The sequence below is a fragment of the Rattus norvegicus genome, chromosome 3 (assembly GCF_036323735.1).
Source record: "Rattus norvegicus strain BN/NHsdMcwi chromosome 3, GRCr8, whole genome shotgun sequence".
In the NCBI taxonomy this organism is placed as follows: Eukaryota; Metazoa; Chordata; class Mammalia; order Rodentia; family Muridae; genus Rattus; species Rattus norvegicus.
This window is the reverse complement of record NC_086021.1, coordinates 133,027,253-133,039,821: the sequence shown is the minus strand read 5'-3', so window position 1 is coordinate 133,039,821 and position 12,569 is coordinate 133,027,253. Positions and strand designations below refer to the sequence as shown.

Sequence of the window (12,569 nt, the reverse complement as noted above, 5' to 3'; positions counted from 1 at the left end):
CTCAAGATGATCTGCCCAGTCATTTTATGTTCTAAGTCTCCATCTAAGAAAACATGCTGGGCTGGAGCGATGGGCTGGAGACTGCTCTTCCCGAGGGCCTGAGTTCAATTCCCAGCAACCACGTGGTGGTTTACAACTATCTGTAATGGGATCCAACACCCTCTTCTGGTGTGTCTGAAGACAGCTACAGTGTACTCGTATACATAAAACAAGTAAATGTTTTTTTAAAAAAAGAAAACATGCAAATGTGCACAGTGTGCCCCTAACATGCTTCTGGTTTACAGATCGAAACGAGTGCCAAGAAATCCCGAACATATGCAGTCATGGCCAGTGCATCGACACTGTGGGAAGCTTCTACTGCCTCTGTCACACAGGCTTCAAAACAAACGCAGATCAGACCATGTGCTTGGGTGAGTGTGTGCCCAGTGGTCCATGGGTGAATGTACACATAGGTCCATTGGTGGGTGGGTGTGCATTGGTCCATGGGTGTGTGCTCAGTGGTCCATGGGTAACTGTGTGCACATCAGTCCATGGGTGAGTGTGTTGCATCGGTCCATGGGGAAGAATGTGGACATCAGTCCTTGGGTGAGTGTGTGCACATCAGTCCTTGGGTGAGTGTGTGTGCATCAGTCCATGGATGAGAGTGTGTGCATCAGTCCATGGATGAGAGTGTGTGCATCAGTCCATGGGTGAGAGTGTGCACATCAGTCCTTGGGTGAGTGAGTGTGCGCATCAGTCCATGGGTGAGTGTGTGTGCATCAGTCCATGGGTGAGAGTGTGCACATCAGTCCATGGGTGAGTGTGTGTACATCAGTCCATGGATGAGCGTGTGTGCATCAGTCCATGGATGAGAGTGTGCGCATCAGTCCATGTGTGAGTGTGTGTGCATCAGTCCATGTGTGAGTGTGTGTGCATCAGTCCATGGGTGAGTGTGTGTATCAGTCCATGAGTGAGAGTGTGTGCATTGGTCCATGGATGAGCACATGGCTTTGGGTAGTATTTTTGTGGGTTCATTTGTCTGATCAGTCTTTTAATAAATGGAGACTTTTGTGAGAAGTGTGTTCAGCTTGTACCAACTCTTTGAAGGCAAGTTGAGAATTGTTACAAAGTGCAGACAGGGATCATTTTCCTATGGGAAAAAGAGGAAGAAGAACTCAGGGTTCCAAGTCCTTTCCACTTTTTGGTATTGTTGGAGTGCTTCACAAACATTTAACAGTCAAGGTCTCTCTTTCCTTCCTTCTTTTTTGACTTAAGGTTGCATCCATTAGGCCTTTGAGGGTCTTTAAGCCCATGAATCAAACGCATATTGGAAAAATAGCCTACAGGCCCTGTTTAAAGCACTTGTCTTTGGCTATAACTAGGTCCACCCACAAATGATGATTAATCTACTCCTTAATCATCCTGGCTCATCCCAGGAGGGCTCACCCTTCCTTGAGGCATCACCACAAGAATCTGCCCCACTGTTTCTCAACCTCCCTCTCTTGGCTATGGATGAGCATGACAGACTTGCTGTTCCTTCCTAAGTCTCAGGTGACTGAAAGAGTGAGAGTGACTCATTATTTGGATGTGACGCTCACTATGCATTCAAGGCCCTGGGGAGCTAGCAATAACTTTTCCATCTGAATTAGAAATCATTATCTTCAGGTCCCAAACTTGAAAGAGACAGTCTTGACTCTGACTGCTACATTTTGGCCTCCCCAGGTGTCTCTTTCCATTCGTCCTGTCCCCTTATCCTCTGCCCATCTGGCCTCCGTCTTCAAACCAATGATACCAGTGTCCTTTTTGCTACTCCCCCCTTAATATAGGGTGTAAGAAAGAAAGATGGTGGCTGCTTTGGTAAAATGCAAAACTATGCAAGCTGCCAGAATAAGCATCCCACACACCAAAGGGAAAAGTCATACACCAATAAACAAAAGGCAAGCAATGCCACAGCTTCTGAACCAAGCCAGGTTGAGCACCATCTTATCCCTTACTGAGTCCAGAAGGATAGCAGAGTTATTACTGGCGGGAGAAAGGAGCCCGTGTCCAAGGTGGCAGCTTAGCTGGGGAGGGGAGTTCTGTTGCTGCTTGCAGAGCAAATCCTGGTGACCTTGGGGTAACATGGAGTATGAATCCTGAAGGCTGAAGTGTGCCAAAGTGCGGCAAAGGAAGGTCCAGACGCACACCGAAGTTTTTCCATTTTCAAGTGAAAATATTTGAGCAAAGTGGCAAGGGTGGAGAATTTGAGAAGCAAATAGAATAAAATTCTTGTCCGGTCCTCGTGTCCTCATCTCGCCTCCTCTCTCATGCCAACTGAGGAAACTCGGTACTTCCAAGATGGAGGCCCTCACCTCAGCTTCTCCAAGCTGATGCCATCAGGCAGAACACTCCAGCCTCCTGGGACAGAGTCCTTGCAGCCATGACTGCTCTTCAGCCTCAGTGACCACCTAACCACTTTCCTCTTTATTCACTGTGTCTCCCTCTCTGCCCTGTCTTCCCCCTAGACATAAATGAGTGTGAGAGAGACGCCTGTGGGAATGGGACTTGCAGAAACACAATTGGTTCCTTCAACTGCCGCTGCAACCATGGCTTCATACTCTCTCACAACAATGACTGCATAGGTGAGTATGCGGAGGAGGTCACCACCTCATGTGTCTGTCTGTATTGTGCCCAGCGTGCAATCATCTGCCTCACGGCTGGTCACACTACTATCAAATATAATGTGTTAATTAAAAGTCAAATTAAGTGACTCCATTACCTTTATTGAGCTGTGTGTCTACAGCTATAAGTTCTATATCTACTTTAGGTAAAATAAATTTCAAGATAAATGCTTTAGGTTAACATATACAAAGGCAACTCTGTAGACTGTACATTTGTGGAGGAGTGTGGAGGCCTCGTTCAGATCCTTCTCTGCGCCCTCTCTTCAAATAAACAAGTTATTGAGTGGATAGCATCCCTCTGATAAGACATGATAGGCATTGTCTCTCCGGTCCAGAATCTAGATTAGCTTTATGTATGTACTATATAAAACATCCACACATGTGATATGAAACCAAAGAGGAATGTTTGGAATGAGGAAGGGACCATTGGGAGGGAGGGAGGGACCATTGGGAGGGAGGGAGGGACCATTGGGAGGGAGGGAGGGACGGGGAGGACCCTAGGACTGTGAAGGTGAGCACGACGCAGGGGTGTGCTGTGAAAACCCATTATTTAGAACTAACTTAAAATGATGTAGAGGAAGGAGCCTAAGAAACGATGACGAATCAAATACCGTATAGAGTTAGAAGCTAATTTTAAATACCTCTGCTTACCACACTACAGTATGACTTCATCTGAATTATGCACCCAGTAAATCAGTTTTATCTTTTAAAAATCAAATCTAAGATAAAGAGACCAGAAAGGAAGGGGTTGAAGAAACATGCCGATGGTAGAGGGACATATTAGTAATGAAAGCAAACGGAGGTCTGGGGGTGAACAGAGACTAGGGGGAGCCAGGAGCGGGTAGGGCAGAAAATCTACAAAAAAAATTAATTTCATTTGAAAATTCCATGATGAAACTTAATCCTGTGTATACTAATTAAATTTTTTTAAATAAAAAAGGCAAAAAATACACAAAGCCTAAGCAAAACTGCTACAAATTTATCATGCGAATTACCAGCTTTAATATGATAATGTAATCTTTTCATTCTATTTGGGTGGGTGTCCACAGCTGGCTCTGAGGCTGAAACCACACCTTCCTTGTAAGTCCTTACTTTTGGCCAAGGTCACAGAGGCCACTAGAGATTAGAATGATGGTTGGGAATTTGACATTTTCTTTGGAACGTAACGAAGATTTTTTTTTTCAGACGTTGATGAATGTGCAACTGGAAACGGGAACCTTTGTAGAAATGGCCAGTGCGTCAACACGGTGGGGTCCTTTCAGTGCAGGTGCAATGAAGGCTACGAGGTGGCTCCAGACGGCAGGACCTGTGTGGGTGAGTGAGGGGCTCAGGAAGACCCTGAGAGCTTGAGAGGGGCAGCCTGATCCTAAGGGGTCTGCTGTTCTGTGTAGCTCATGCAGATAAGGAAAGTGTTAATTGGCTTTGTGTGTGTGTGTGTGTGTGTGTGTGTGTAACACAAACATAAACATGGAGTCATGAATTTAAGAGGGGTGTTGGGGGACTGTGGGGAAGAGTTGGAGGGAGAACGGTGAAAAATATGCAAATGCAGTGTACTTATGAAAGTCCTCAAATTGAAAGAGAAAGGAAGGAAGGAAAACGGTCCCTGAGAAAATGTCCCCAGAGACCCACACAGAATCACAGTCTCTGTTCTAACCTGTTATATTTTTAAATGCATACAGATAGTCGTTTTTCTTCTTAGTTTAAAAATTCGGATATACTCATACCAAACATTTTAACTGCTAAATGTTAAGCTTAATAGCTCTGATGTATTACATTTTGCTCAAACTGCCCCTCCAGAGGTTGCTTTGCATAATCCTTTAAGTGCCTTTAAAGCCCCCGTCTTGCAGCACACTCTTCTAGGAGTGGCAGGAAGAAGAAAATGTGGCTGTATTGAGTCCTTTGGGAAGCTTTTCAAGTAACGGCTTTGCCTTCCTCTTTGGGAGACATGTGCTTTTAATGAGCTCTGTGTGCTTCTTTGGTTTGATCCCGGTGCCTTTGATTGAGTTTGCACTGCTCGATGGTGACCATGACAACAGGAGCCTCTCTCTGGTTTCCTTTTCTCTACAGATATCAATGAATGTGTTCTGGATCCTGGGAAATGTGCACCTGGAACCTGTCAGAACTTGGACGGCTCCTACAGATGCATTTGCCCACCTGGGTACAGTCTACAGAATGACAAATGTGAAGGTAAGGGCTGCTGGTTGGGGTGAGCATTGGCTAGATTCTCCGAAATTACACATTTTTGTGATGGCAGTTTCAGTTTGGAATACTGAAGGAATTGTTTGTTTGTTCATTTAAAATTAACTTACAGAATATGGCTTATGACCTCATACTCTGTCAAGACAGGGAAAGCCAATTTCTGTCCTGATCACTGGGAGCATTGGTTTCCTCTGTGTACAGGCTGCTCTGGTGGCCCTAGGTCTTCCCACTGTGCTCTGATTCAGCACGATGTCCTGTCCCACTGATGGTCTTCCTGAATTACATGGTTTTAAGTGGCCATTGTGGACAGGTAATAACAGCTCCCAGGTCCACTTAGATCTTTAAGTGTCCATGTTCAGGGTTAGGTGAAAGTGGTTATGTGGCTTGTCTGTGATGCTCTCAGCTGTAGAGAGGTAGAAATGTGTTGTGAGTTCTGGAGCTTTCCATTCCCTTAACCTCAGCACAGATTCCTTTTCTATTTCTTTTTTTTTTTTTTTTTTTTTTTGGTTCTTTTTTTCGGAGCTGGGGACCGAACCCAGGGCCTTGCGCTTCCTAGGTAAGCGCTCTACCACTGAGCTAAGTCCCCAGCCCCTCCTTTTCTATTTCTAAGTGAAGACTAGCCATTGCCAGGACTTCATAAATAATTAGGGATTCCCAAGAAATCACATAGTTCACACTGCTCCCACTAAACAGGGCTTCCAGTCATCACAATGGACTTGAGTTTTCTCTACTTTTTAATACTGCCAATGAGAAATTTTATCATAAATCCAATTCATACCATGACCAGAGGAGATATTTTAAGTAGAAACATTTTATCAAAATTAAGTCTGAAGGGGTTGTTGAATTTTTTTTTCTGTTTTTTTTTAATGCTTATTTTATGGGTATCAGTGTTTGGGCTGCATACATATGTGTGCACCATGCACATGCCTGGTGCCTACAGAGGGCAGAAGAGGGCATCAGATTTCCTGTAATGGAGATGATTGTGTACCATCATGTGGGAGCTGGAGGTCAAAGCAGGGTTGTCTTGGGAGAGCAGCCAGTGGTCTTAACTGCGGACTCATCTCTCAAACACTCTTTTGGGTTTTTTTAAACATTTCTTTATTTTATCTGTTTCTGTGTGTGTGTGTGTGTGTGTGTGTGTGTGTGTGTGTGTGTGTGTGTTCATGCATGTTCACATATGCCTGCGTATGTATGTGAGTTGGGTATCAGAGTAAAACTCCTGGGAGTTTGTATTTTCCTTCCATCATGTGGGGCTTAGAGATCAACTTCCAATCACGATAGCAAGGACGTTGATCTCTGAAGAACTTGTTTTGCCCTCCTTCATGACTGATGCAATTTACTTCATGATTACAACAGAAGATCCCCCAAATAGAATTGAAATACAAAGAAATAAAAATAACTCCCCAGATGATCAATAAGATGTGCCCATTCTACAATATCCCTACCTGTACATGGCACCTACAGGCTAATTTTTAATATAAGAAAAATGAACGGGGCTGGGAGATGGCTTGGTTGGCACGAGTGCATGGTCCTGAGTAGAGATCTATAGCACCCACGTCAAGGCCGATGAGTTTGGTGGCCCTCCTATAATCCCAGCATTTGGGAGGTAGAGACACAGGATCCTTGAAACAAGCTGGCAAGCTAGACTAGCCAAACCAGCAGGTTTTAAATTCAACTGAGAAAAACTGCCTCAGTAAGTTAGATGGAAAATAATCTAGGAAGCCATCCAATATTAACCATTGGCCTTTATGCAAATGCATACACACAAACACACACTTTCAAACACACCCATGCACACCAAATTCACATACACATGCAAATCTATGTATATAATAACAAAAAATCATAGTAACAATAAAAGCAACCTCCAAAAGGAAATATTTGAGCATTTTCACATAAGTTAACTTTTTTTAGGGAAAGGAAAGATACAGTGGTGGAAGGAATCTAAGAATGAAATAATTTAACGGGGGTTGGGGATTTGGCTCAGTGGTAGAGTGCTTGCCTAGCAAGCGCAAGGCCCTGGGTTCGGTCCCCAGCTCCAAAAAAAAAAAAAAAAAAGAATAGAAATAATTTAACGAAGAGAAGTCCAAACTCACTGATAAAGCCAAAAAAATTAACAACTAGAAAATACACTACAAGTTCAGGGATGGCAGGCTGATTTTGCTTTGTGTGAGAAAATGACCGCTTTGATTGCTCATTTCTAGATTATCTATTGCATGATAGTTAAGGCAAGATCCTGGAGTTAGTTTCTTGACTTTCCTTTAGGTGGGAACAAAGCCACGAAAACGTACTTTGTAGGCAGAACTGCACAAATGTGAAGCAAAAAAGTTACATGACCCAAGAGATAGTTAGGATATTATAATGTTTAAAATTTTAACTAAGACAGAACAACCCAGATCTAAGTCTATAAAGACCTTTCTTTGCTATAAATTCTAGCTGAAAGTCACAGGAAATGAGTGAGTTTGTTGCAGTCAAGTGGCTGTTTTTTCACAAAAGTAGAACAATCATATATTATTCCCCAAACAGATAATTTGGAAAGAGAAAAGGAATACTTAATTATACAGTCAGGCCAACCTACACAAGCTAGGAATCTCTAGGGAAAAACCCTTATGACACAACACATTGGTTAACCAAACTACTCTGAATTCTCAATAGGTCAATCCTTACAGGCAATATGATGTATTGGTGTTCTGAAGAGAACAGGCCTCAAATCACATTATCCACTTCCTAGTGTCTCTGTGATGAAAGAGAAGCTCTGGTCCATACAAGAAGAGGATTTTAATATCTTCAGAAAAACTAACTTGCATCAGAATCATCTTCTGGGGTGGGATTGTGCTTAGTATTGTGTCTGTTCATGTCTTGAAGGTCACAGCAATAGGGTATTGGGAATGCTACACATGGGACGTGGGGAGGGCTCCATCAGTGAGTGGAGGGAAATCGCCTTTCATTGAGATCAGCCCTGGACTCGGGTTGTGCAGTGGTGAGGTAGGGGTGCTGGAATTCTGGCCTCTGTCCAAGCCGAGTGTGGTGTGGAGTTAATACAACTTCTCTGATTGGCCCTACACCTTCACAAGTAAGGAGCCCATCTCTGTGACAGCCCTGCACCTCCATGCATCAAAGTTCGCCATTATAACTCTCAGGAGGTCCTCACAGATCCCGTTTATACATCAAGACTCGTTCAAAGTAACTTGTTAAAACCTCACTTTGAAATTCTATCACAGGCAATTGCTTCCCTGTTGCAAAATGTACTGAAACACCTCCCGCACTGAACCTGTACGTCTCAGTGTAGTGGCTAATGCTGTCTTGGCGACATCCTGACTCTGATGTGTATACTCCTTTTAGATATTGATGAGTGTGTCGAAGAGCCAGAAATCTGTGCTTTGGGGACCTGCAGCAACACTGAAGGCAGCTTCAAATGTCTGTGTCCAGAAGGGTTCTCCCTGTCCTCTACTGGAAGAAGGTGCCAAGGTAAAGGCCTCAGCAAGCTTTGGGCTGTCATTATTCTGCGTTTATTTGTTGTGGTCTTTTGTTTTAAACATGGCAAGGCTCTGAGTCTTTGTGAACGGGAAGATGCTTCATTCACCCACAGGTCTAATGATTACCATATGCCCGAAGGTTCATTTTTTCTTACTTTTGAGGTTAAAAACTCATCCATCAAGTTTCAGTTGCTTATACAACGTTCTTGGCACCTACACCTCTATCCCTCTGATGAGCACAGATGCTGAAAGGCTCTTGGGAGGGGAGCATCCCCAAGAGTCACCGATGCTGCAGAACATGGAGGAGACCAGCTATGGGTTTCTGCCTCAGAAGCTGCAGCTTAAAGGAATGTGGGTGCAAACCAAGATCCTCAGACAGAGAAAATACAAACTGATCATCTGCCCTCCCCACCTTTGGGGAAAGAGAATAATACCTGTCAGTGGTGAAAATATTCAAGGGCTTGCCAGGTTAGCTTTAAAATCAAAGAAAAAACTTTAAAAGACTCAGAAGGCAAACACAGAACAATGTCTGGATAAAACCCAGAAACTTGTTTAGACATTCCCCAGCAATGCAGTTGGCTATACTTCCGCAAACAAGGTTAATAAGTTACAGGGCGGGGAAGGCCCATAAATGTCTACATCTAGAATCTCTGTCCCTGTCTATCTGCTGCTTTGTGCTTTTAGTCTGGGCATGCGATTTGCTTCATATTACCAAATAATAGGTGGAGAATGTGATTTCAGATTCCAAAAGATGGCTTTGGAATCTCAGCCTGCCAACTGTGAGGCCAGAGAAGCCATTTATCGGTGTAGAAATCCAGTTTGCTCACCCAAACCACACCAATACCCAACCAAGCAACCCTCCTGTGTGCATGACACAGTCCTATTGTCTCTGAGTCTCCTAGGAGCTCTCATTACTATCATTCTGTCTGGTTGTGGTTCTATTTTATCAGTTGGTCAGTGCAGAAGTAAGAAGGGGAAGGTTGCAAATTCTCTGGTTGGTTTGACCTCGTAAGGGACTATCAGATGACCACGAGGGTTTCAGAGTCATGATGGAGGCACAGCTGGATTCGAGTAGCTATTCTGCCTGCTGCTCCAGGCCAGCCTCGTAGATCCTGACTCCTACTTGTGTCTTTGGCTTGCTCGGCCTGCATTCGGAAAGAAAGCAGTGAGAAGCCAGGTGTGAATCTGCCCATGTGGCAAGCCAGAGGAAACTCCAAGGCTATTAATTCAGTTTGCACAGGCCTGTCACAGGGCAAGCTGACATTGCAGGAAGAAATAGCCCAGCTGTGAGAACCTTGCCACATCCTCAGCCAGAGCTGAGGAATGCAAGCAAGGAAAGTGACTTTCACAGTTCCAAAGAAATTTCAGAGGTCAGGAAGGACCGCCATTTACAGAGGGGCTGGTAAGCAGGCATCCTGGTGAACTCTGGCTGAGGTGTATGTGAGCACCGGGCTGTTTCACAGTGCAGGGTGCTTATGAGTGATAAGCTCACCTAGAGGAACAACATGCCTGAGAGCAAATCTTCTACTGAATGCAGGTTCTGCTGGAACCTGAAATATTGAGATGGAGATTTTTCTTATAGGGTGACAGATTGAATCAGGTTTCTTTGGGCATAAAATGAGGACGCTCAGTAGAGCCACTGACTTGGGGTTTTGAAGCACCAGATGTCACTGGGACTTCATGCATTTGGGTCTCAGTCTGAATCTAAACTTTATTTTCTTTTGGTGTACCGAGTGGTGTGGGGAAGATTGAACATTGAATTGGATAGAGTAAGGTCATCAGTCTAAGGACAGCTGTAGGAGGGAGTGATAAAACCAATCCTGTTTATGCAGAACAATGGATGGGACAAAGTACCTGAAGAGTAAAACAAATGAAAAAGGCGTCCCCCAAGAAATGAAAATTAGTAAGCCCTTGGCATTTCTCCTCAGAGTAAATATTTGGGTGGCGAACACTGCTGTGGGAGTGTGCTTTCTGGACTGGAAAACTTAAGGCAGAGAATGCAGAAGTCAGGGGTAGTCAGAACTGAGGAAGGGAGGAAGGGTACAAAATGGGTGCGGAAGCATGTCCACAGACCTGCAGCATGTAGCCGATGTGTAATGAAGTTGTACATGGCTCTGGAAGTTAGGTTTGAAAAGAACCCACATTCCAGACCCCTAGATGAGCTCACTTCTCAGTTACCCAATCTGCTCTATAAGGGTGGGGACAGCTGGCTTCCAAAATGATGTCAAGCAACATTGGAGCATTTTATAAGAAAGAGATCATCTCTTCCTTGGAGTTACCAGAGCCATGATGAATATAAAGAAATATATATATTCTTCGAAAGAAATGTTATTCTGCTCACACCCACCGATAGTCCTGCCGTCTGTCTTCTTTTCCCTTCCTCCTTCTATTGCATCGAACAGACTTTGGTTGGAAACTTAATTTGATGTAGCTGTGTGCCCATGAGTGTAAAGTCTGCAGAAAAGTCCCCCTGGAAGTTTGTCCCCACAATTCCATGAACAGTAATTTCAGTTAATGCCCCTGGTGGCTCACTTGGCTAATCCAAACACTTCTTCGTTTGTCCTGTGCTGTGGTGTGGGGTTGTCTTTGGTTCCGGAGTGTATAGGACACAGGATGACACTATATGTCTTAGAACTGGGAGGCTCTCCTGCCTTAGTCTTCATGGTGAAAGCTGTGCAAAACTCGCACAGGAGAAGCCATCATTCAGAGGCTTCCTCGGGAACGACTTTCTGGGGAAGCTCCAGTCCTGATGTTGCTAATGGAAGTCTATTAAGACTGGCAGGTTTGGAGTTTACCATTCAGATCAGAATGCTTTGTGGTGGTGGGAAAACTGGAGGAAAAAGATAAAGCAACATGAATCTGTTCGCCCCATCGTATTGTTGGTTGTCTGTGGCTATGGCATTCTCAGCTCTTTTGTGCTTCCAATCACGTTTGGAATGTTGCTATAGTCAATGAGAGAATGCATGGGGGCTGGAGAGATGGCTCAGCCGTTAAAGGCTAGGCTCACAACCAAATATATAAGAGAGAATGCATGGATCGGCTGTCATGCGATGAAGATTCAGTGGGAAAGCAACTAAAATGCACTGTGGGTTTACATCGTAGACTTGAGAATGAGCTACTGCTACGCGAAGTTTGAAGGTGGGAAGTGTTCGTCGCCCAAATCCAGGAATCATTCCAAGCAGGAATGCTGCTGCGCTTTGAAGGGAGAAGGCTGGGGAGACCCTTGTGAGTTGTGTCCCACTGAGCCAGATGGTAAGTCTAACGCTTTGTTTCTTGTCACATGGTCTCGTGCACGTATGACCATGGAATCAGTAACATGTAAGCCTTACAGCTGATAGGATAATCAAATCCTAAGTGTAACTGGAATGCAACTAAACATGTTTTACCGGAGGAGCATGGTAGTTATTTTCTCTTTTAATAATGTCACAAATCAGAGTCATCTGAAGAATAGGCACGTCATTGATAATCTTGATGATGTCCCCTTGTTTCTGGGCATTTTGTTCGTGTCTCTCATTGTGTGCGGCATGTGGCCACAACTACACAATGGAAGGGGGTGGGACGTGGGAAGCCTGTCATTGTCTCTGGTCTTCCCACTAATGAGTATATCTCTCCACCATAGAGGCTTTCCGCCAGATATGCCCCTTTGGAAGTGGGATCATCGTGGGCCCTGATGACTCGGCAGTTGGTGAGTGCCCAAGCTAGATCCTCCCTGCCTCTTCTTTGTCCTTCCTCTGGGCTGTATTTCTCCTTATCTACCCGGGAGAAATAATCTCTTCTATTTGATGTCTTATCATATAGTTGTATTGTGATATTAGATATTCACTGACTGAACACCAACATGACAATAATTTAAGAAAAATACCTTGGTTTTTGTCATTGTTTTTTCTTTCTTCACTTAAGATATGGATGAATGCAAAGAACCTGATGTCTGTAAACATGGGCAGTGCATCAACACAGACGGCTCCTATCGCTGCGAGTGTCCCTTTGGTTATATTCTAGAAGGGAATGAGTGTGTGGGTGAGTAGTGCTTCAGCCCCTTCCTTTGGAATTGCCGTATGCAAAAATTGAGAGATTTGGCTTTTACTGAACCAAGGTTTGAGTTGAGTTCTATTCCTCCATTGAGGACTTCTTCATTTAGACTGCTAGCCAGTCCCCACCCTGTGCTGGGTAGAGAGCTATGGCAGTGAACCAAAGAAGGACAGTTCTTCCTTGCATGGCCCTTGTAGCCTAACTGGAAAGGCAGATACTGGACATA

At 44.3% G+C, this 12,569-nt stretch overlaps 1 protein-coding gene across 3 annotated transcripts in view; it reads left to right on the top strand.

Moving 5' to 3' along the window:
- Fbn1 (fibrillin 1) overlaps positions 1–12,569 on the top strand; it is a 196,585-nt gene that overhangs the window by 164,456 nt on the left and 19,560 nt on the right. For all 3 annotated transcript variants that reach the window (XM_006234935.3, XM_008762203.3, NM_031825.2), the window contains 8 exons: positions 285–410; positions 2,484–2,600; positions 3,825–3,953; positions 4,707–4,826; positions 8,181–8,306; positions 11,417–11,566; positions 11,934–11,999; positions 12,215–12,331. In XM_006234935.3, coding sequence (XP_006234997.1) covers positions 285–410; positions 2,484–2,600; positions 3,825–3,953; positions 4,707–4,826; positions 8,181–8,306; positions 11,417–11,566; positions 11,934–11,999; positions 12,215–12,331 — 951 coding nt within the window. The remainder of the gene's footprint in view (positions 1–284; positions 411–2,483; positions 2,601–3,824; positions 3,954–4,706; positions 4,827–8,180; positions 8,307–11,416; positions 11,567–11,933; positions 12,000–12,214; positions 12,332–12,569) is intronic.